The 25,349-nt window shown below is 35.9% G+C and overlaps 1 protein-coding gene across 6 annotated transcripts in view; it reads right to left on the minus strand.

Annotated features, from left to right (window-relative positions):
- BDP1 (BDP1 general transcription factor IIIB subunit) overlaps window positions 1-25,349 on the minus strand; it is an 89,356-nt gene that overhangs the window by 17,133 nt on the left and 46,874 nt on the right. For 5 of the 6 annotated variants that reach the window (XM_078449151.2, XM_078449150.2, XM_060635588.3 and 2 more), the window contains 14 exons: window positions 24,703-24,881; window positions 23,747-23,951; window positions 22,547-22,686; window positions 19,444-19,642; window positions 18,983-19,173; window positions 17,580-17,967; window positions 15,795-15,917; window positions 11,730-11,766; window positions 10,834-10,926; window positions 9,505-9,730; window positions 8,289-8,446; window positions 3,454-3,607; window positions 3,022-3,202; window positions 147-210 (listed from right to left, as the gene is read on the minus strand). In XM_078449151.2, the coding sequence (XP_078305277.2) occupies window positions 147-210; window positions 3,022-3,202; window positions 3,454-3,607; window positions 8,289-8,446; window positions 9,505-9,730; window positions 10,834-10,926; window positions 11,730-11,766; window positions 15,795-15,917; window positions 17,580-17,967; window positions 18,983-19,173; window positions 19,444-19,642; window positions 22,547-22,686; window positions 23,747-23,951; window positions 24,703-24,881 (2,338 nt within the window). The remainder of the gene's footprint in view (window positions 1-146; window positions 211-3,021; window positions 3,203-3,453; window positions 3,608-8,288; window positions 8,447-9,504; window positions 9,731-10,833; window positions 10,927-11,729; window positions 11,767-15,794; window positions 15,918-17,579; window positions 17,968-18,982; window positions 19,174-19,443; window positions 19,643-22,546; window positions 22,687-23,746; window positions 23,952-24,702; window positions 24,882-25,349) is intronic. The other variant, XM_060635591.3, reaches the window with a different exon arrangement.

The following is a 25,349-nucleotide window of genomic DNA, read 5'->3' on the forward strand; positions in this document are numbered from 1 at the left end:
AAATAAACCATTAAAAAAATACTTCATAATTTAAGGCCATTGCAGACTTAAAAACTGTTTTAGTTTTTTTCATAATCAAATGGGATATGGAAGTAAAAGCCATACTATTCAGTTTGATGATGCTTTATCAAAGCAGATTATCATACCTGTTAAATCTTGAGAACTGATTACATTTTCCTGTTGAACTTCTGGCATACTACTTGGTGTACACTAAAAAAAATTTAATTAAAATTCAAGAATGAGATCAACCAAATTTTAGTTTTAAAAAGTTTTCCAGACAATTGGATACAGGAAGAGTGACTGCTTCAAAATTCAACAACTATTTAACCATATATAATTTTCCAAATGTTTTGAAACCAGTAGTACCAGTAACTTTTGATTCCTTTAAATAAACATACATATACACAAAGAAATTCCCAGTAAATTGTTAAATATGAGAATTTCATCAAATTATTTTTGAAGCAACAGGAAAGAGAGATGCAAACCCTTCAACCTTCTCTCTTTCTCCATTATAATAGCAGCCATTGTGCTATTAGATGACATCTGAATGGAAGCAAAATGTTTCCTTGCCTCCAACACAGCTCCTTCCAATCTGTTTTCCACAAAACTGCCAACAACGTAATCTCTAAAATACAATTCTTACTATAATTCTCTACTGCTTAAAATCTTAAAACTTAAACGTTTTGTAACCAACAATGTCAATAACTGATTCAGGTAAGCATCAATTGATACTAAAACTACTAGGTAGAAGTCTGTTGGGTGTCATATGAAAAATTACTAACACCATGTGGAAAAGATGCTGTTATATGGAGAAATCTAGCAGGCACCATTCTAGCCAAGTAATTAGTCAACATCATCAATAATGGGACAAACTGACATTACATGTCTAATAAAGGTATACAAAAGGAAGAACATGTTACCTAGGTAATAATCATGCCAAAAAATATTTAACCTGAATCTAATAATAGGGAACAACAACAAAAACCCCAATTGTGAATTAGCCTGGAATGTCAAATTCACAAAAGAGGAAAAAGGGCAGGAGGGCTATCTAGATTAAAAGAGAATAAGGAGGGGTGCCTGGGTGGCTCAGTCAGTTAAGCATCTGACTCTTGATTTCAGCTCAAGTGATGATCTCACGGTTATGAGATCCAGTCCCACATCAGGCTCTGCGCTGACAGCATGGAGCCTGCTTGGGATTCTTTTTCTTCCTCTCCCCTGTCCCTCCTGCACATGTGCACACAGGTGCACATGCTCTCTCTCTCAAAAAAAAAAAAAAAGGATAAGGAGAGGGGTGCCTGGGAGGCTTAGTCAGTTAAGCGTCCTCCAACTCTCGATTTCAGCTCAGATCATGATCTCAATAGTTCATGGGATCGAACCCCATGTTTGGCTCTGTCTGCACTGACATCAAGGAGCCTACTTGGAATTCTCTGTCCTCGTCTCTCTCTGCCCCTCCCCTGCTCTATCAAAATAAATAAATAAACACTGAAAGACAGTGAGAGAATAAGGAGAATCACAACTAAATGCAATGTGAGAGCGTTGACTGGAACTATGTATTACATATTGTTATTAAATCAATATCAGATAGTATGGTAATATTGAGTATGACAAGAGTATCATTTCTCTATAAGAAACATCCCCGTTCATATCAGATATTAGCTGAAGTATTTATGGGTGAAGTCTCACATCTGCAACTTTCAAATCGTTCAGTTTTTTAAAAGTGTATCTATAGAGATGGAGAGCAAGACAGAGAAAAAGCAAATGAAGCAAAATGTTTATAACTAATGAATCTAAGTAAAGATTCTATGTAAGAATTCTATGTAAGATCTTTGAAACTTTTCAACAAGCTTGAAATTATTTCAAAATATGAAGTAAAAACAAACATGTTGGGGGGGGGGGGGTAGGGAAAATCCCTTAACTTTGGATATAATCCAAACTCCTTAACAAGCCATAAAAATTTTTTTATGATCTGTTCCCAGGCTGCCAACCTCACTCTAACTACTTCTTCATTTATATTCCACTCATAACTAATTATAGTCCCTGAATATGACATGCTGTTTCACACCTGTTCTTTACACTTGTTCCTCTCCCTTTAACTGGCTAATTCATACCCGTTCTTCTAGATCCAGGATTTTTTTTTTTTCTTTTTAAGTTTATTTATTTATTTTGAGACCAGGGGCCAGGGGGAGGGAGTGGGAGATAATCCCAAGCAGGCTCGGCACTATCAGCATGGAGCAGAATGTGGGGCTTGAACTCACAAACCACAAGATCATGACCTGAGCTGAAATCAAGAGTCAGACACTTACCAACTGAGCCACCCACGTGGATTCTTTCAGTCCCAGCTACACATTAGAATAACTTAAGAACCTTTAACAGCAACAAAAAAACAAAATCCTGCAAATGCCTACACCTTATTTCCAGATACTGATTTTACTGGATTGGATTGAGGACCACTCCTTTAAGAGTCTTGTGCAACTTGCTTTCATAGCACCCATCAGAGCCTAAGCATTCACTCATATGAGTCCCATAACTTTGTCTGTCCAATACCTCACACAGCAACGAACATATAATAATATCTCAAGGAAACACCTGCAATGTATTTCTCAGACTCAGAGGCCAGCAAGCAAGAGATAAATAGTCTGTATACAAAACACTTCCTTTTTCCAAATTTTTATGGCAAAGCTATGTATTGGCTATTTTATCTATGCTCCAAAGACTAAAAATACACTTAATAAAAAATTATATCACAATACATTCTTGCAAAGACAAAACTATAGGGAAAGAAAACAGATCAGTGATCACCAAGTAGTGGGGGTGGTAAAAGGGGGTGACTAAAAAAGGGCCCTGGGAAATGTGGGGAATGATGGAACCGTTCATGTGTTTACACAACTATATATGTTTGCCAAAACTTGCAGAAGTGCACATAAAAGGGTGAAGGTTATTCTATGTAAATTACACCTTCATTTTTTTTTAAGTGGGGAATACACACCCAGCCCCCCCATTATATATTTTACATTCTTTTACCTCTGACACATTAAGTGTAAGCACAGTGTCTCCATTAGAGTCCTCTCTCTCGGGCTCTTTGATACAACTCTCACTGAGACCCATATCTGAACCAAGCGTATGGGGCTTTGTTTCAGAGCAAACAATTGGATCAACTGAAAATAACTGAACCTTTTGAGATTCCTCTTCTTGATCATCATTTCTGAAAGAGAAATTAGTATATATTAGAGCTTCAGAGTATGTATTACAGTTTTGTATGTGAAACCAAGTGGACAACCACAGAGTAATGTTTAGAGCTAAATGAGTCAAAGATTATTTAATGGTGTCCAAATTTTTAAAATACATTTAATGCAACAGAACCCCCCCTTTTGCCAATCAAATTCATAAAGCTATAGCTAATTACTGTAGCTGAAAGAGAATATAAACAAAATTCCGGAATCTCCTCCCTCTTACCTTTCAGTTAGGTTTGCTTCTTGAGAAATAGTCATCTCTTCAATACCATGTTCACATGCCAAGATGCTCTGCTCCTTATTCAGTGGTGTTGTAAGTGATTCAAATTTTTTATCTTGTAATTCCTCCATTGCTTCAGAACCATTTTTCTCAGTTTCTTAAACAAAAAACAAACTTAAGATACAGTCCACAACAGTACAGCTAAAACCTCCACATTAGAAATATGTTGTCTCCTCAAAGACAGATCAGTATATAGCAACTCTTCCAAATTTCTCTTAATCCAAAAATTAAGCTTATTCACATGGCAGAAGAGTGATCCTGGCCAGTGAGATTTTTGAAACAGAAGATTAATGAATCCTACACTACACATTTTTCACTCATGGTTGTCACAGCAATTTTATGTCTACCCTATGATGACAGCAATATAATCACAAACCCACATACAAAAGAAGTTTAGAGGTGGGTACATATGAGGTCTAGCTCCACCTTGGGGGAAATGTTGGGGAGGGAGCTGCTCCACAAAGAAGAATAAAATGATTTCTATATAAAAGAGTTACGTTCAAATCCCTATCAAAATACCAACAGCATTTTTCACAAAACTAGACCAAATAATACTAAAATTTCTATGGAATCACACGACTGAATAGTCAAAGCAATCTTGAGAAAGAAAGACAAAGGTGGAGGTATCATATTCCCACATTTCAAGATACACCACAAAGCTGTAATTATCAAAACAGTATGGTCTGGCCCACACACAAAAAAGTAGATGAATGGAAGAGAACAGAGAGTCTAGAAATAAATACACATTTATATGGTCCATTTATGACAAAGGCAGTATACAATGGGGAAAAGACAGTCTCTTCAATAAATGTTACTGAGAAAACTGGACAGCTGCATACAAGAGAATGAAACTGGACCACTTTCTACTATACACAAAAATAAACTCAGGATGCAGAGAAAAAGGAATCTTTGTGTACTAGTGGTGGGAATGTAAATTGATACAGGCATGATGGAAAACAGTATGGATATTGCTCTAAAAATTAAATTTAGAATTACCATATCATTCAATAAATTCCATTAGTAGATATTCAAAGAAAATGAAAACACTAATTCAAAGGATATGTGTAGCAACTCTATGTTTACTGCAGCACTGTTTACAAAAGCCAAGATACCGAAGTAACCTAAGTGTCCATCAATACATGAACAGATAAGATGTGGCATGCACACACAACGGAATGTTACACAGCCATTAAAGGACGACACGGGGGGGGGGGGCGCCTGGGTGGCTCAGTCAGTTAAGCAGCCGACTTCGGCTCAGGTCATGATCTCACAGTCCCTGAGTTCGAGCCCCGCAACAGGCTCTGTGCTGACAGCTCAGAGCCTGGAGCCTGCTTCACATTCTGTGTCTCCCTCTCTCTCTGACCCGCCCCCCGTTCATGCTCTGTCTCTCTCTGTCTCAAAAATAAATAAACATTAAAAAAAATTAAAAAAAAAAAAAAAAGGACGACACCAGGCCATCTGTGACAACGTGGACAGATCTAGAGGGTATTATGCTAAGTGAAATAAGTCAGACTGAGAGAGACAAACAACAAATGATTTCACTCATCTATGGAATCTTTAAAAAGCCAATGAATAAACAAAGAGCATAATCAGACCTATAAATACCAAGTAAAAATTGATGCCAGAGGGAAGTAGGTGGATGGGCAAAGTGGATGAAGGGGAGTGGGAGATACAGGCTTCCAATTATGGAATGAATAAATCATGGGAATAAAAGGCACAGCATAAGGAATATAATCAATGGTACTGTAATTGTACTGTATGGTGAGAGACGGTAGGTATGCTTCTGGAGAGCAGAACACGATGTACAAACTTGTTGAATCACTACGTACTATGACTGGAATTAATGTATGTGTGTCAACCACAGTCAAAAAATTTTTAGGGGCACCTGGTGGCTCAGTCAGTTAAGCATCTGACTTAGACTCAGTTCATGATCTCACAGTTCATGAGTTCAAGCCCCATGTCAGGCTTTGTGCTGACAGGACAGAACCTGCTTGAGATTCTGTCTCCTCTCTCTGCCCCTCCCCTGCTCACGTTCTTTCTCAAAAATAAACAAACATTTAAAAAAAAAATTTTTAGGGCCCCCTGGGTGGCTCAGTCAGTTAACTGTCTGACTTCAGCTCAGGTCATGATCTCACAGTTCATGGGTTTGAGCCCCGCTTCAGGCTCTGTACTGACAGCTCCGAGCCTGGATCCTGCTTCGGATTCTGTGTCTGTTTCTCTCCCTCTCTCTGTCTCTGTCTCTCTCTCTGCTCCTCCCCCACTTGCACTCTCTCAAAAATAAACATTAAAAAAAAATTAATAAATAAAACATTAAACATTTTTAAATAAAAATAAAATAAATAAATAAGTAAGGTAACCTCACCCTGCATACTGAAACAGCTTCTGGGTATTCCTGAACCCAGAGTAAGTAATGAATTAACTAACTGAACCATAGGCACTACTGGTTGAAAGGAAATACCAAAAACCAGAAACCCCAAACAGGGAAAAGATGTTGCTAACCATCCAGATCTTCTACCTATAGGATTTTATACAATCTAGACAGCTTACTGCATGCAGTTTTTCCTGCTCTCACTAGCACCTAAAGGGGTTGGGCCTTTGGTAGGGAGGGGAGGTGGAAAAAGAAGTGGCAGTAGGATTCAACATGTACATCACAAAGTAGTGAGGCCATTAAAAAAATAAAAGAGCCCTATGTGATCCTATAGACAGATTTTTTCCAATACACTAATCTTTAAAAAGAATGCTACCATATAAAGAACTCTTAATATTAAAAAGAGAAAAATCCCATGGGGCACCTGGGTGGCTTAGTTGGTTAAGCATCTGATTTCGGCTCAGGTCATGATCTCAGTTTGTGAGTTCGAGACCCATATCCGGCTCTCCGCTCTCAGAGCACAGCCTACTTCAGATCCTCTCTCTATGTGCTCCTCCCCTGCTCACATTCTCTCTCTCAAAAAATAAACATTAAAAAAAAAAAAAAAAGATTTTAAAAAGACAAATATCCCAATTTAAAAATGAGCACAGATCTGAATAGACATGTCTCTAAAAAAAAGATACATAAATAAGCACATGAAAAGATACTCAATATCATTGGTCATCAGGTAAACACAAATCAAAACTACAATGAGATACTACTTCACGATAACTAGAATATCTAATAACAAGGGTCTGAGAAAATAGAAACTGAAACCCTCACAGAATGTTGGTGAAAATACAAAATGTTGGGGTGTATGGCTGGCTCAGTCAGTAGAGCATGTAAGTCTTGATCTTGGGGGTTACAAGTTCAAGCCCCATGTTGGGGGTAGAGATTACTTAAAAATAAAACAAAAAATCTAAAATAAGCAAAAAAATTAAAAAATGCTGCTACCACTTTTGAAACAGTTTGGCTGTTTCTCAAAAGGTTAAACATAGAACTACCATATTATCCAGCAATTCTACTTGTAGATGTAAATCCAAGTGAAATGAACACATATGTCCACACAAAAACTTATACATGAATGTTCTTAGCAGTGTTACTTACAAGAGCCAAAAAACAGAAAACAACCCAAAAGCCCAACAACAGATAAATGAATAAACAAAATGTAATATAGCTATACAATGGAATACTTGACAAGAAAAAGAAATGAAGTATTTGACGTATACTACAACATAGAGGAACTGTGAAAACATGCTAAGTAAAAGACATCGACACAAAAGACCACTTATGTGATCCCACTCATACAAAACATCAAAAATAAGCAAATCTACAGAGACAGAAAAAGATTAGTGATTGCCTAGAACTTGGGGAAATGGGAGTGCCTGCTAACAGTGATGGTTACATAACTTGGTGAATATATGAAAACCACTGAATTGTACCCTTCAAAGGGTTTAACTGTATTACATAGAATTATCTCAGTAAAATTGTTTTTTTCCTAAGGGCTGAACACTATATATGATATAGTATGCTTATATTTTTATTCTTTCTGAAAGGAATATACATGTGTTTATATACATATATGTGTATACATATGTGGATGCACGTATGTACACACACACAGCCTCACATTTAGATGCTTGTGTGTATAATACACTCCTGGAAGTCTACAAACTTAATGGCAGTTTACCACTATAAGTGAGATTAGGGGACTGGGAACCAAGGAAGAAGTTTTATAAATTTTGTACCTTATAGACACTGTCTTATTTTTTTGCCACATTCATGTATATCTGCCTTTAAAAATGTTTATTTGAATATTCCATGTGCACACATACAAAAAATGTCTGATCAAATACATACAGTTGACCCTTGAATAACATGGGGGGATCGGGGTATAAACCTCCCATGCAGTCAAAAATCTGCATATTAACTACTGACTTCCAAAAAACCTAACTACTAATAGTCTACTGTTGACCAGATGCTTTATCAGTAACATAAATGGTCAATTAACATATTTTGTATATGTATTATATACCAAATTCTTACAATAAAACTAGAATAAAATATTAAGAAAATCCTAAGGAAGAGAAAATATCTTTATAGTACTATACTGTTTATCAAAAAACTCCATGTATAGTAGACCTATGCAATTCAAACCTGTGTTATTAAGGGTCATCTATAGAGCAAATGGTAATAGTTACTGAAGCCAGTTGATGGGTTTATTGGTATTTATTTTATAAGTCATTCTACTTTTTGAAACTTTTTAATAGTAAATTAAAATAATTTTAACAACCAAATACTCTACTTGAAATGTTAACGCAAATTCTCCTATAAAAGTAATTTCGTAGCTGTTTAAGGGAAACAAATTTACCTCTTTGACTTTCTACTACTTCTCCTTGGCTTGCAAACAAATTGGGAACTTCCTGATGAACGCCAAACCTGCTGGTCCTTAAAGTCTTAAGATTTGGCTTAGGCTTGGCAAATCTACTTCTCATTCTCAAATTACTGGTCACATCAGAGGTTGTATTCCTAGAAAAACAAAGATGGGAAGAGAGAGAAATTCATCAACTGTGTCAGAATTAGCTCTCTCACCTTCTTCACTACTCTTATATAGTTATGTGCCACCTTCTCAGGTGCCACAATCTCTGTTAAGTGTTCATTTTTTAATGTTAAAGTTACTTTACTGAAAGTCTGGAGAAGGGAAGAGAATCTGGACCATGTCTGTAAAACAGAGACTACACTCTCTCTCTGCCCCTCCCCCGTTCATGCTCTGTCTCTCTCTGTCCCAAAAATAAATAAAAAAACGTTGAAAAAAAAAACAGAGACTACAGTTACATAAAACTATCTCATTAAAGCTTCAAAGATGCACATATTGCATTAACTTTAATATGCAAACCATTAAGGGTCCCTGACTGGCTCAGTCAGTAGAGCATGCAGCTCTTGATCTCAGGTCCATGAGTTCAAGCCCCACATTGGGTGTGGAGCCTACTTAAAATACATAAATAAATAGAAATATTCAAACCATTAAAGTCAAACCAGCCAATCCTCACTTTAAAGGCTGAAAAATTAGCAGTGAAATTTACACTTACACAAGTATTACTCAAAAGCTATTATAAATTAATCGATAGTTGACTTAAATATATTTATTATAATAAATTTCTTTGTAATTTTTTAAAATGCTTATTTATTTTTGAAAGAGAGTGCAAGCAGGGGAGAGGCAGAGAGGGGAGACAGAGGATCCAAAGTGGGCTCTGTGCTGACAGCAGAGAGCCCGATGCAGGCCTTGAACTCACAAACCATGAGATCATGACCTGAGCTAAAGTCAGATGCTTAATCAACTAAGCCACCCCGGCACTCTTATTTTCTAGTAAAACTCAAGAGCTTAATAAAGCAAAATAGGGGCATCTGGGCTGGGTTGCTCAGTCAGTTAAGTATCCAACTCTTGATCTCAGCTCAGGTCTTGATCTCAGGGACATGAGTTCAAGCCTTGCACTGGGCTCCACACTGGGCATGAAGCCTACTTAAAAAAAAAAAAAAAAGAAAAAAAGAAAAGAAAAAAAAAGGAAAAAAAATAAAGCAAATTAAACCTGGTCGATATAGCATTTTCCTTTACTTCCTCCACTAAACCAATTTCTTCTTTAGTACTTTGCTCTTCCAATACAATCTTGTTTTCTTCTAATGGTGAAGGAGATGTACTACTGACAGGTGAAGAAAGGTCCTGACATTCACGAACAATTTTGTGATTTACATTATCTGGGCTAAAAGGAACACAGCTTTTATCCTTTGAATGAACATCAAGAAGTACACATACTCCTATTACAGAAAAGAACAGAAAATTAAAATTGACCCAATACAAGTAGATATCCAAAGAGAGTAAATCCTTCAACATTAAACAACTATAGGCTTAATAATTCTCACACACTAAAATTTTTTTTGTGCTATTGTAAGTAAAAATGAATCTTTTTGCCTTCAGTAACTACATAGCCTCAAATAAGTTTCAAGATATTATCACCTTCATTTACAATTTTTAAAAACCTGTATTTTAGGTTCTAGAGATTTGTGACAGGCTCCAAAGCAATGCTCTATCACTGAGAAAGGAGCCATATAGGGGTGCCCGGCTGGCTCAGTCAGTAGAGCATGTGACTCTTGATCTCAGGGTCGTGATTTTGAGCCCCACGATGGGTGTACAGTTTACTTTAAAAAAAAAAAAAAAAAAAGACAGAGAGAGAGAATGAGCCATGTAAGAAACACAGACCAGAGAATTCGTTGATAAATATATAGTTATAGGCCCTGAATAATATATAGTAAAAATGGCAACCCACTCATGTCCAGGCACAATAATTAACAGGAAAATAATTAATGTAACTATCCATTTAATGTACTTAAAATACAAGGTGCTTAGAGAGTAAAGACCATAGCTTCTCCATTAAGGCCAGCCTAAAACATTAAAAATCTGGGTGGACATATATTTTGGCTCAGTTCAAACTAACGAAACAGTCCAAACTAAATTATGTCATTGACTGTTATTGTCCCTTGATACTGTATTCCACTGTCAAGTAATTGTGAGGACTATCCAAAGCAGGAGCTCCTTTGGCTAAAGAAACCTGTATAAAGTGATCAGTGATCTCAATTAACCAATGTTTATGATGAGAAAGGTGGAGGACTCATTGGATTATTCCAGAAAGACAACCTTTTTTCAATAAACCAAGTGTACTATCTTGAAATGGTGGCCACTACATCTAAATGGGCTGAGGTGGGTGCATCAATGCACACATATTACTTATTTCTGGAAAAACAACAAAGTTATACCAACTTCAAATGTAAAAGTACTGACTTATTACTCAACTGTGGGTATAATTTCTTAGAAGTTGGATTTTAAAAGGTTTTTTTCAGTAGGCCTTATCTTTCATTCTTACCATCACTCTGTTCTGTACCAATCTCTGACTGCAACACTAGATCTCCCATTGTAAGTAAAGTTATAGCAGCTTCAGTACTTCCATCATTGGTACCTTGTGAGAAAATATAACAACATTAAAACAGAAGGATGAATCTGGAAATTTACGATTGCTTGCTTAGAAAACATTTTTAATTCAGGTGTTTATCCTCTAGCAACAAGTTTCAGTATCTTCCATACCACTAATTCCTTACTAGGGTAGTATTTTATTACTACAAAAAAAAGAAATCATGCATTATTAGCTTTTATTCATTGAAAATGCCTCCCTCCCATTAAATAACTTAAGTTACCTTCGAAGAAAGTAAACCTGTGCAGATCAGAGGAAATAATACTTCTTTATTAAACATTTAACTCTTAACTCACTTCATAAAGTAATTATTCCAAGAATCCAAGTTTCTCCTGGAGATAAAACATTCAACAGTGGAAACTTTTTGTTCAACTCCCAGCAAGGACTCATTTACTAACTAATACCAATACTAGGGGTGCCTGGACAGCTCAGTCAGTTAAGCAGCTTCCAACTCTTGATTTGGGCTGAGGTCATGATCTCACAGTTCATAAGATCGAGTCCCATGTCAGGCTCTGTACTGACAGCGTGGAGTCTGCTTGGAATTCTCTCTCTCCCTCTTTCGCTGCCCCTTCCTCACTCACACTCTCAAAATAAATAAATCACCATTTAAAAAACAAAACAAAAAAAGATTCTCTCTTCCTCTCTCTCTCTCTGTCCCTTACCCACTTACACATGCACACTCATATGCTCTCTCCCTCTAAAAAAAATTAAGTTAAAATTAAAAAAAATTTTTTAAATCACCCTGCTAGTGTTAACCAGGTAGTTTTGGCAGTTTCCTTATTAACAGTTACCTGTTTCATCTTGGGTATGTTCACCTGTGGTCATTTCCTAGAAGAGGAAAAGATAAGCAATGCCTTATGTATTTTCCCAAATATATGTTCTACGTCTCAAAAAGCACTATGCTTTTACAGTTCTTCTATGCTTCTGATTACAAAGTAGAGGAAACTGTGGTTTCCCTTTATAATTATTCAGAATATTTCATCATCAGAAATAATTTAAAAGCCAAATTCTTTTGTCTCTTGCTACTTATTTTACTCTTTCTTTTTAACTTTAATCATATTCCATCTACCATGTGCATTTACTAGGCTTACTTCACTTCTTCACTTTCATAATCTTTCAACTTCAGTCATATTTGTCACTGATTTTAATCCAATGGAAACCAAAGTCTGACGAATATCACCAATTTTTTTTAACTAGGTGGCTTAAAACTTAAATGAATTTTAATAAATTAAAAAGTTACAAGATCTGGGCACCTGAGTGGCTCAGTTAAGCATCTGACTCTTGATTTCAGCTCAGGTCATGTTTTCACACTTCGTGAGTTCAAGCCCCTTGTTGGGCTCCACACTGTCATGTGGAGCTTCCTTGTGATTCTGTCTCCATTTCTCTCTGCCTCTCCCCCACTTTCTCTTTCCCTTTCAAAATAAATAAACTTAAAAAAAAAAAAAAAGGTTACAAGATCATGTCCAGCATGACATCATAAGGCTCTGCTGACCCTCTCCCCAGTGAAACTGGTAAAATTTAATAAAACCAAACATTTAAAGCCTCTGGAAATGGTCATAAAGGCAATAGAAACCTCTTTTTGAGCAACTGATGAAAATAAGGTAACAAACTAAGAGCCTGCGGTATCTCAACTAAGACTCTCTCCCCGCTCCTTCTTCCCAGCTCAATGAACCAGAGACTCCACCTCACACATTTGCAGCCAAAAAAGTAAGGCCCCTTTCTCCTTGCAAGTCCCAGCACAAGAACTTTCTTTCTAAGAGGATCAGGACTTTAGCTTCTGACCCAAGAATCTGGGGTCAGATTCATAGTAGAAAACAGAAGAATTATCTATTATGAATTTGCACATAAAAATCCTCAATAAAATACCAGCAAGCCAAATCCAGCGACATAAAATTGCATGCCATGACCAAGTAGGATGCAATTTTTGATTTGACATCCTGTTATAATGAATGTAATACAACATATCAGTACAAAAAAAAAGCAAAAATCACATGATCATCTCCAAAGATGCATAAAAAGCATATGACAACTGCCAACATCCTTTCCTAAGAATCCTCTCACACAAACCAAGGATAGACTGAAACTTCTTCAATTTGATAAAAAAAAAACAAAACCCTATGAAAAATCCAGAGCTAACATCAAACTTGATGGTGAAAGACTGGATGCTTTCCCTTAAGACCAGGAATGAGACAAAAGTATGCGTTCTTGCCACTTCTTTGTTCAATATGTATTGGAGGTTCTAGCAAGGGAAACTAGGCAAGCAATAGAAATAAAAAATATCCAGATGGAGAAGTGTTAAGTCAAATTCTGTTTCTGAGAAAGATATGTTGAAGTCCTAAGCTGAGTACCATGAATGTAACTTTACTTGGAAACAGGGCTTTTTCAGATGTTATCAGGCTAACATGAAGTCATATTGCATTAGGGCTCACCCTATCCAGTACAACAGGTGTCTTTAGAAGAAAAGTCAGGACACACACACAGAAAGAACACGATGTGGCAATGGAGGCAGAAGTTGGAAATGTGCTGCCATAAAGCCAAGCAATGACAAGGATCTCTGGCAATTGTCAGAGGGTAGGAGAAAGGCCTGAATAGTTTTTCCCTCAGAGTCTTCAGAAGGGGGATGGTGATTTTGGAATTCTAGCCTCCAAAACTGAGAAAATAACTTTCTGTAGTTTTGAACCACCTAGTTGATAGCATTTTGTTATAGAAGCACTGAGAAACTAATACAGAATGGCAGAAGGAGAACTATCTCTATTCACATGTCATGATCTTGTAAATAGAAAATCCTAAGGAATCCACTAAAAATCTATTAGAACTAATTAGTTCAGCAAAGTTGCAAAATACAAGACCAACATACAAAAATCAATTGTATTTCTATATACACACTTGCAATGAAAAACCTGAAAGTGAAATTGAGAAGACCAATCCATTCACAAGAGCCTCAGATACAACATACTTGAAAATAAATTTAACAAAGGAAGTGCAAAGTTTATACCCTGCACACTACAAAATGCTATTGAAAGAAATCAAAGAAGATCTAAGTAAATGGGCAAATATCCATGTTCATGAATTAGAAAACTGTTAATATGGGACTAGCCCCCCCAAAGTGATCCCCAGATTCAATGCAATCACAATCACAATCTTAGATTATGTCGAGTAGAAAATAACAAGATGATTTTAAAATTCATATGGAATTACAAGAGACCCACAATAGCTAAAACAATCCTAAAAAAAGAATAAAGTAGGATGGCTTATACTTCCTAATTCCAAAACTTACCACAAAGCAACAGTAATCAATCGAGCATCACTGGTACAAGAAGAGACAGGAAATGGAATAGAACCGAGAATCCAGAAAAAAAATCCATACATCTACAGCCAATTGATTTTTGACAAGAATGCAAGAGAATTCAATAAAGAAAGAATGGTCTTTTCAAAGAAATAGTGTGACAACTGTATTGTCATGTGCAAAGAATGAAGAACTCTAACCGCATACCATATAAAAAATTAACTCAAAATGGATTAAAGCCTTAAATGTAAAACTACAGTAAAATCTGTAAACCTATTAGAAGAAAAAGTGGAGTAAATCTTCAAGATCTTGGCTTTCACAAAGATATCTTAAATATTACAACAAAAGCCTGAGCAACAAAAGAAAAAAGACATAAAACGAACTTTATCACATTTAAAAACGTTTGCGGGGCGCCTGGGTGGCTCAGTCGGTTAAGCATCCGACTTCGGCTCAGGTCACGATCTCACGGTCCGTGAGTTCGAGCCCCGCGTCAGGCTCTGGGCTGATGGCTCAGAGCCTGGAGCCTGCTTCCGATTCTGTGTCTCCCTCTCTCTCTGGCCCTCCCCCGTTCATGCTCTGTCTCTCTCTGTCCCAAAAATAAAATAAACATTAAAAAAAAAAAAATTAAAAAAAAAAAACAAAAAAACGTTTGCACTTAAAGGGAACCATCAAGAAAATGAAAAGAGGGGCATCTGAGTGGCTCAGTCAGTTGAGCATCCGACCCTGGATTTTGGCTCAGGTCACGATCCTAGGGTTGTGGGATCGAACACTGCACTGTGCTCCACACTGAGGATGGAGCCTGCTTGGAATTCTCTCTCTCTCCCTCTGCCCCTCTCCACTATTCATGCTCTAATTAAAAAAAAATTGAAAAGATGACTCATGGAACAGGAGAAAATATTTGGAAATCGTATATCTGATAAGGAACTTGTATCCTTACTATTTAAAAATTTCTTACAATTCAACAAAAAGACACACAGACCAGTAATTTAAAAAATGTGAAAAGGTGGGGGCACTTGGGTGGCTCAGTTGGTTAAGTGTCCGACTCCTGATTTCAGCTCAGGTCATGATCTCAAGGTTTGTGAGACTGAGCCCAGCATCGGGCTCTGCACTAACATTGTGGAGCCTGCGTGGGATTCACTCTCTGCCTCTCTGTCTGTCCCTCCCCTGCTAGCACATTCTCTCTCTCAAAATAAATAAACTGTAAAAAAAAAATTGTAATAAATAATTCCCAGACTTGATTTGCAAAAACAAGGAAGAGTATCAAACAAAAAGGAACTAAATATATTTTAAATAATTTATATTGAATACAGATTTAATGCAACAGAACTTTAACTTAAGTTTATGAGGATATTAAGAGTGACTCACACAAACATACACAAATCAATGTTTTGTGAGTGAAATATAAAATCTTTGGATTATTTACCAGTTTCTACTATTCATACTTATAGCTCCCTGAATGACAGAAATTAGTAAGAATGGCTTATAAACTTAAAACTTTCAAAATAAACTTCTATTTTTTTTTTTAACGTAAACAGAGTTAAAGACAAAACATATTAGAATGGATGCTTACCATAGATAATGCCTTCAAATTTTCTTCTTGTTTCATTTGCTGAGTAGTCACATCTGTGCTGGAGACTGGATGCTCAACAACAGCTATACATCCTACATCAGGTGCATTCACAGTTATTTCAAGCTATCAAAATGAAATTTCATTATTTCATTTTGGCATACTATATTCAGCAAAACAAACAACTAAAATAAAGTGTGTTAAATTGAAGAAATAATCCACGTTCATACACAATTAAAAAATACAGCAATTCTTAAAATGACAACATCAACTTGGCAAAAGTAAAACACTTAAGATTTTTGAGATGTCTGGGGCGCATGAGCAGCTCAGTCAGTTAAGCATCCGATGTACAATTTAGCATGTCATTCAGTGATTCCACTTCTAGGTATATCCCCCAAAAAATGGAGAACAGGGATTAGAAGACGTATTTGTACACCCATGTTAATAGCAGCATTCTTTGCAATAGCCAAAAGGTAGAAGTAACCCAACTGTCCACTGACAGATGAAAAGATAAAAGATATGTGGTATAGATATGTAATGAAATATCACTCAGCCTTAAAAAAAGAACATTCTGGAGGCCCCTGGGTGGCTCAGTCGGTTGAGCATCTGACTTCAGCTCAAGTAATAATCTCATGGCTTTTTGAATTCAAGCCCCACATCGGGCTCTGCGCTGACAGGGCGGAGCCTGCTTGGGATTCTCTGTCTCCCCTCTCTCTCTGCCCCTCCCTTGCTTCTGCTCTCTCAAAAATTAAAAAAAAAAAAAAAGAAAGAAAAAAGAAAAAAAATTGTTTTAACCTTTAAAAAAAAAAAGGCATTCTGATACATGTATACTATATCAATCTGAATGACTACTAAAAACTTTATACTACATGAAATAAGCCAATCACAATGAAAACAGATACTGTTATGATTCCAGTTATGTGAAGTAGCTAGAGTCAAGTCACAGAGACAAAAGTAGAATGGTGCTTGCCATAAATGAGAGGAGAGGAGAGGAGGTAATGGGGAATTATTGTTTAATGAGTACAGGTTTAGTTTCGCGAGACGAAAAAAGCTCTGTGGATGGATGGTGGTGATGTAGTGTAGCACAACAATATGAATACACTTAATGCCAATGAACTATATACACTTTAAAATGGCTAACATAAATTTTAGGGTATGTGTATTTTACAATTTTTTCATAATTTTATTTTTTTATTTTGAGAGAGAGCAGGAGTAAGTACAAGGCGGGGAGGAGCAAAGGGAGGGAGAAAGTGAATCTCAAGCAGGCTCCATGCCTAGCAAAGAGGCTGATGTGGGGCTCAATCTCACGACTGTGAGATCACGACATAAGCCAAAACCAAGAGTCTCACACCCAACCAATTAAGCCACTCAGGGGTCCTTTACCACATTTAAAAGAAAAAGAAAAGAAAAAAAAGGTGTCCCTTCTACCTTCTCTACCAACCAGAGCTTAGCCTGAGCCTACCAGAGAGTTAAAACATCTGCCAAAATGAAAAGGAAAAATTAATCAGAAAGTAGATTTAGTAGCCTCCACATTCAAGTGAAATCAGATTTCTATCATTATTACACTGGCCACCTCATGGCAGGCCTAGATTATAGAGGTTCAGTAATACAGGAGCCTCCTTCTATTGATTCCTTCAAATATCTACGAGGGCTTAAACAAATTACATACGGCAGGGTTTATTTAGCAAATGAACTGTTCAAATCCTAATAATCACTAAGAAGAAATAATGATACACTAAAAGAACAAAATAAGACAGACAAAGTTCCAAGATTCAAAAAACAAAATACCTCTTCCATCGTTTCCTCAATTTGAGCAGTAACAGGTTCGGGAGATCTGAGACCAATGGGAACAAACACTGGAGCTTTGTTTACTTCTTCTGGAGCAAGATGGTAACTGTCTTCTTCATAATCAGGCTCAAAATCTTCAGCATCATCTTCATCTTCTTCCTGAGAAGCCCGAAGAGTCACCAGCGTGGACTTGGAAGCACGAGGTTCCTTCCTAGAGGTCTTACTTCGCATTCGTTTTGATCCACGGCCCCTAGTGACATTTGGTTTGATCTTTCGATGCATTCTCCTTCCACCATGATCCACCTCGTTCTCAGAAGCAGAAGAGATCGTTGTTCTTCGATCCAGAGCAATTTTAGAGTAACTTGATTCTTTCAATAGTTGTGGAGGGCTGGATGTATAATCAAAATAACAATAAAGTCATTACATGCACAAGGATAAAGATAATTTTAATGGAAACCAAATTTTAGAATGAAATCCCAGTTCAAGACATTAAAATGAAAACTCCCACAACCCATTACGTCAAAAACTTATGCCATGAAATAAAGAAATTTACTATTACTACTAGTTCCTTATTCAGAGTTTGTTCTTAGTTTATCTACCTACACATTTTTCATGGTAAGTTTTTAATTCTGGACCATTTTTTCCTTGCTATTTAAGTGATAATTTCTAGAAATTATTAGAAAAAAATGAGAAAAAGAAAATGGTCCAATAAAACAGAATATAGGATCAAAAAGTGATACTGGTATACAGTACTGGGTAAACAGACTAGGTAAAAAGAAAAAAGAGAAGGCAGAAAACCCATGGAATGATGTTGTTTTTTAGATCTTAAGTTCCTTTCCACTTTCCCTGTAAAGTGTAGAACATGAGTACCCTTCACTTTAGTTTGTGACCCCATTCAAACCAGCACCTTAATTATTTAAGTAATACACACTATTCTTTTATCAGACTTCTGCTCATGTCTTAATATACTCAACATTCAGAAATTTTAAACATAGGAAAGAAAAGTCTTCCTAAGAACATCAAAAAAAGATAAACTTTAGTAAATAAAAATCATAGGTAGGGACACCTGGGTGGCTCAGTCAGGTGAGCATTCAACTCTTGATTTTGGCTGTGGTCATGGGATCGAGGCCCGCATCAGGATCTGTGCTGAGTGTGAAGCCTGCTTAAGATTCTCTCTATATCCTTCTGCCCCTATACCTTGCTTATGTGTGTGCACTCTCTCTCTTATTTTAAAAGTTTAAAAAAAAACTTGAGTGGTTAAGAAACAGATCTGTCAATAAAAAATTATCTACACTTCTGTTAACAAGCCATCTTTTTTCACTCTACCATTAAGGTAGGACAGCCATAAAGAGTAAGTTAGTTTTATTTCCTATTCTGAAGATACTCGTTAAATAAAACTTTACCTTGTTAGTTTACTGACACACTGCTCTTCAACAACTGAAGACATAGAATTATCCACTATAGTTTTTTCTCCAACACTTCCTGATGGTCCAACTTCTGAATGGGCATCTTTTTTGGCCAAAATAGCCTCTTTGGAATCTATACAATCTTTTCTTGCTGAAACCTCCAATGATGTCAGAAACTCAGCCTTTTCCTTAAATTTAAGAACAGCTAATGTTACCATGCAAACAATCTCTATCGTAATTTGGTTTGGGGGTTGGACCTAAAGCTCTAAGCTTACACACACACACACACACACACACACGATGGATAGCTTCTAAATTTTTTAATATTGGAAAGTAGCTCAATTTTTATAAAATTGGTTACAGTACAAAAGACAAAACTGTATTTTTTTTATAAATTCTCTCCATCACGATCTTGACAAAACAGAGCGAATGATAAAAAGTATTTTTTTCAAACTTACTTTTTGAAGGAGCTGGGTATCATCTCCTGGCTGCAGCAAATTATCTTCTGGCTTCCTTGCCTCACTCTGATCTGTTCTGTCTTTTTCTATACCTAGTTCCTCCTTCTTACCATGTGCTCTTCCCAAATTTGGCTTAGCCTTTTGGAATTGCCTTCTTGTCAACTGTGCTGGACTAGGAACATACCGTTTAGGTTCAGGTCTAGAACAAAGTACAAATCATGTTGAAAAACCAAAATCACAATTCCTTGTTGATTTAACAGCTGCTATGTCAAACACTTTTGAACACAAGCCAATTCTATGTTCGAAGGACTATATATAAATTGGCTCTAAAACCAAGCACAAATGATGATATAAAGAACGTAAAAGCTTTTACAACTTGCAGTTTCTGTATAATCTGGAAAATACTTTTAAAATAACAATCTTTTCTTACTTTCATTCATTGATTCTGATGTGTAGTGTCATGGTACTTTAAGTAATTTTCAAAGAAATAACCAAATACAAAAAAAAAAAAAAAAAAAAAAAAAAAGCAAGCCAGTACTTGAACATGGACAAATGTACAATGGTTACATCCTTGGTCCTTCTGGCCCAAGACCAGGCTTGAAAGCCAGAGTCCATTCTCCTATCAGAAACCTATCAGCTAATGGAAAAGGATTTACTAAGAGTCAGATTCATATGATCTCAATATAACCCATGTGTATCTGCCAAATCAGACAAAGACAAGGTTTTAACATTCAATAGAGTACGAATAGCTCCCAAGACAATCCCTAAACACCTATCCTAGGTTTTCCTGGAAAATATTTTAATAACTAGCAAGGATCTGAATTCTGAACTGGGAAGTTTAAAATTAACATAAACCTAGATATCATAAAGAAAATTAAGTATCAGGAGTTCTCTGAAAGATCTGTATTAAAGACTAATTATGAGTAATACTTCTACTAAATTATCTAGAAGAGAAAGTAATTACATTTCTAAATGTTCCAACCCTGCTAAGCTCTTTGGTCAAACACCTAGGAAGTTCACAAGAAATTCTAACAGGGTTATGATGTGGCTAAATACATTCCAATGTAGGCTAACGTATTTAGGAAAACATTGTATTTAACTTAAGCTATTGACAGTCAAGTGTGATTTTACAAATGCAAGTAAGGATAAAATGCTACTGAAGTCAAAAGAGATAATACTGGACTTCGGAATAACCTAACTTTAAAACGGTTAAGATTAAATACCCTAAAGAAATTACCATTCATGATAAAGTAAACAGCTGGAATAAATTTCACAAATAGAAAAAGGTTTTTCAAAAACAGGGGGCTGTGGGCTGGAGTGTGGGTTTCCAAAAAGGAAAATTAAAAGTTTGATTTCTCTCTGGGGCGCCTGGGTGGCTTAGTCGGTTAAGCATCCAACTTCAGCTCAGGTCATGATCTCACGGTTCGTGGGTTCGAGCCCCAAATCAGGCTCTGTGCTGACAGCTAGAGCCTAGAGCCTGCTTTGGATTCTGTGTCTCCCTCTCTCTGCCCATCCCCTGTTTCACTCTGTCTCTCAAAAAATAAATAAACGTTAAAAAATTTAACAAAAAAAAAAAAAGGCAGGGGAGGAAGCACTGGGTGGCTCAGTTGGTTAAGCATCCAACTTGAGCTCAAATAAGATCTCATGGTCCATGAGCTCAAGCCCCACATCAGGCACTGTGCTGACAGCTCAGAGCCTGGAGCCTGCTTCAGATGGGTTCTGTGTCTCCCTCTCTCTCTCTGCCCCTGCCCTGCTCATGCTCTGGCTCTCTCAAAAATAAATAAACATTTAAAAAAAAAAAAACAAAAACAGCCAATGCCTGATCTATAAAAAAAATAAAAAATAAAAAATAAAAAAAAAAAGGTTTGATTTCTCTCATTAAAAAACACAAAGGCTCCACATAATATCTCTTGAAACATGTAAAGCTTCTTTCTTTATACAGAAAGGTCTGCCTATATAACTATGTCAATTTGCTAGTCTGAAAGTCATAAATCCTGAAAATTTAACTTTAAACACTAATTTGGCAATGTTACTTTCAACAAGCCATTTAAATCCTCTAGGTCAACCTACTCAATTATAAATGAGAGCATTAGGAAACACTGATCTTGAAGGTCACTAGTGTTTAAAGGTTCACTTAGAGTAAAAATCAAATTCCTTACAACAGTCCTATATAATCTGCCAATGCCCTCGGCTGGGCTCTTTCTTACATCTACTGCTCTCTCCCTCTTTACCCATTTCAAACTTGCTCCCCTTGCTGTTCCTCAAACAAGTCAGGCATGCTCTTGCCTGCAGTATTTTCAAGTTGTTGTTCTCTCTCCCCCTATACATCATCTGGACCTGCTCCTTCACTTCTTTTTGGTCTTCTCTCCAGCAGCACCCGCGCAATGAAACATTCTCTGATCACCACTAATTAAAAAGTAGTATCAGTGGGGTGCCTGGGTGGCTCAGTCGGTTAAGCGTGTGACTTCAGCTCAGGTCATGATCTCATAGTCCATGAGTTCGAGCCCCGCGTCGGGCTCTGTGCTGACAGCTCAGAGCCTGGAGTCTGCTTCCGATTCTGTGTCTCCCTCTCTCTGCCCCTCCCCTGCTCATGCTCTCTATCTCAAAAATAAATTTAAAAAAAACATTAAAAAAAAAATTTAAAAAGTAGTATCGGTAATAATAAGGCAGACTGCAAGTAATAAATAAAAGTGGTGGTACTAAAATATCTTCACCTTTCTAGCGTTAACTCTTTTAAAAGATATTCTCACCATTTGGCTTAGAACACAGTTCTAAATACAACATATACACTTCACTGAACTTCCTATTTATGAATTTCAATAAGATATAAACTGTAAACATACAAAGAACTTAAGAATTTCTGTTTACTAACAAATTGAATTTTAAAGTAAAAAATAATGAGGTTCACCAAGCTTTGTGCAGAAATTATAAATTATAAGAGTATCAATCATGCAATTCTTATACTATCTGAAGAAGCATACTTAAAATATTCTGTTTCATAATTAACTATTACTTTATCCTTTAACAAAATGTTCTCGATGTGAAGTTATCCAATCTTCATCTTTAGAAAGTTTTATGGTTTTCTGATTAAAAGCAAACTCACCTCATCTTTTCATCTAAAACATTTACTTTGTTAACATGAAGAGGGTCTACAAGAACCATGTGACTCTGGTTTTCATGTAGTCTACCTTCAGAAACTTTGGAAGATACAACTTCAATTTCAGTTCCAACTGGAGAATTTGGCTAAAATGACAAAACAAGATGATTTCTTTTAACAAGTGAACATACTTCCTAAAATTGTTCAATCATTAAGAAAGGTATTGAGTTTTTCAAAATGAAGAGTCAAACTAGGTATGCAATGTTCATGTTTGCTGCCCAAAACCAAAGTCCTAATTCAGAGAGAAAGTTTCATTTATTGCAGTTATTACATTTACAAAATGCTTTAAAAACTACAATAGTTATCTGCTGTGAACAACCTCACCAGAAATGATTAATTTTTTTTTTAAAAACAGTCTTTTGGGGTGCAGGGGGGTTCAAAAAAGGATTATAATCACTTTAAATCTAGATTTTCCCTTGGTAGACAAATAAAAAGGACAAAAAAAAAAAAAGCACAAGATCTGTTGAAAAGGGCATTATACTACTTAGATTCGTATCACAAGATGCATCAGTAAGAGATTGGCTAAATTTTCATTCAAACAGCAGGATGTCATGCAGTAGTGAAAAATGATGTGTCTCCATATTTCTTGATGCAAAAAGTCAACATATTAAGTAAAAACTAAGTGATAAAACTAACACACAGTGATTTTATAATTTAAAAAAATTATTTTATTTTTAAGTAATCTCTACACCCACTGTGGGGCTAGAACTTACATCCCCTGATTAAGAGTCACATGCTCTACCAACTGAGCCAACCAGGCACCCCGATGACTTTATTATTTAAATTTACATAAGTGCACACACATGCATGGATGGAGATATACCCAGGAAGATATGTCAGAAGGTTGTCAGTAGTTACCTCAGTGTAGTAAGACTGGGAGAGTCATTATGTTGTTTTATACTGACTGAACATTTATGAAATGACTGAACCCATTTCATAATGAATGAGTTCATTAAAAAGGAAAAAATATATATCCATTTTCACTTAAAAAAATTCCAGAATAGGAAATCTGGAACAGAATTAGGTTATGTTACATATTCATTGATTAGAGTGTCAGATGCCTATACTCTAAGCCAAGTTTGAGCTATCATTTCACATTTTAACATGCATTAAAAGGCTCAATTTAATTATATAACAATAACTCACCACAGTCAATAGTTTTTTAGTTTCATCTTTCTGTACTACTGTTTTTTCTTCCTCAACTATGCCTTTGGCTTCACCTTTTTCTAAATGCCTCTGTCCAGTCTTTCTTATGTTTGGTTTGGGTCTTTGAAGTCGGCCCCTTACTGTTCGAATGGTTGGGACAACACTTTCCTTGGATTCTTGCTGGGAACTATTTATATTATGAGCCCTAGAAAAGAAGACCAGGACAAAGAGAGGGAATTGAAATGTAAAAAGATGAAAACTACCATAAAAATACAAAATTTGAATCTCCTCTAATAAACTATAAAACTTTTTGTAACATTAGAGAAAAATCTATTTTCTGATGATACATAAATCTTCTTTTATTAAAAAAAAAGATTATTTTAATTTTCACAAGGTAATGAACTTATATAAGGTACCTAGAAGACTGAAACTCACAGACAGAGAGAAAGTACAATGGTAGTTGCCAGGGAATGGAAGAGGGAGGTTAGGGAGGTCTTGTTAATGGGTACAGAGTTTCAGCTTGCGAACATGAAAAAGTTCTAGAGAGAAATGTGACAAAGATTGTAAAACAATGCGAATGTCCTCAATGCCATTAGACGATTAAAAAAAAAAAATTAAACTGGTAAATTTTATGTCTTTTACCACAATTTTTAAGAAGATAATTAATATAAATCTTATACACACGTGTTTTTTAATGCAATGCTTTGTATAAAACCTTAAGCAGCTAATAGTGAATCTAATAAGCAGTCAAGCATTAAAAGGTGTAGAACTCAATGTGATTTTCTATTTTAGGCAGTCTGCCATATGAATAAAAATAAACGAAGTATTTTTGGTATTCACTTTTAAAATACATTAACACATCTCAAAAACACTGGAGAAATATTTGAAGGAATTCTATTTTAGATTTTCTTTTTCTTTTTAATATTTTAGATTTTCAAAGAACTATCACTGTTTACCCCATAGAAACAACTAATTTCTTTTCCTGGGCTTGCACAGGCTGAGACTCCTCTTGAGGACCACAAGAACTTGAAGGTGAAAGGTCCTTTTCAGTCTGTATACATGGTAATATCACAACCTCCTCCTGCCTGTGACCTGATTTGTCTTTTTCTCCTGCTGCCATTAGGGAAGCAACATCCTAGAAGGCAGACAAAAAAAATTCATCAAGTGTATGGTTAAAGTATAGGGAAATAGGAACTTTCATACACTACTAAGCAAAATAAATTGGTCAAGTCTCTGCAGAGAAAACAACAGTATCTACCAAAAATTTTAATTCCCAGAATTTCTACTTCTAGAAACGTATCTTATAAAAATACTCAACTAAGTATGTAGAAAATTACATACAAGGACATTTGCTATAGCAATTTAATAGCCCCCCAGAAAAGCAAGAAAACAAAAAATTAGAAATAAGACAAACCTATCAGTAGGGTATTGAATAAATAAATTATAATTTGTTTATAATGCAACGGTGCAAAGCCATTTAGAAGATAAATTTCTATATAATGATCCAAAAATATGTTCACAATACTGTGTTAAGTGAAAAAATGAGAAGGCAAGCTAGGGTGCCATTTTTGCAAAATAATAAAAATACCCACAACATTTTATT

The sequence above is a fragment of the Panthera onca genome, chromosome A1 (genome assembly GCF_046562875.1).
Source record: "Panthera onca isolate mPanOnc1 chromosome A1, mPanOnc1 haplotype 2, whole genome shotgun sequence".
In the NCBI taxonomy this organism is placed as follows: domain Eukaryota; kingdom Metazoa; phylum Chordata; class Mammalia; order Carnivora; family Felidae; genus Panthera; species Panthera onca.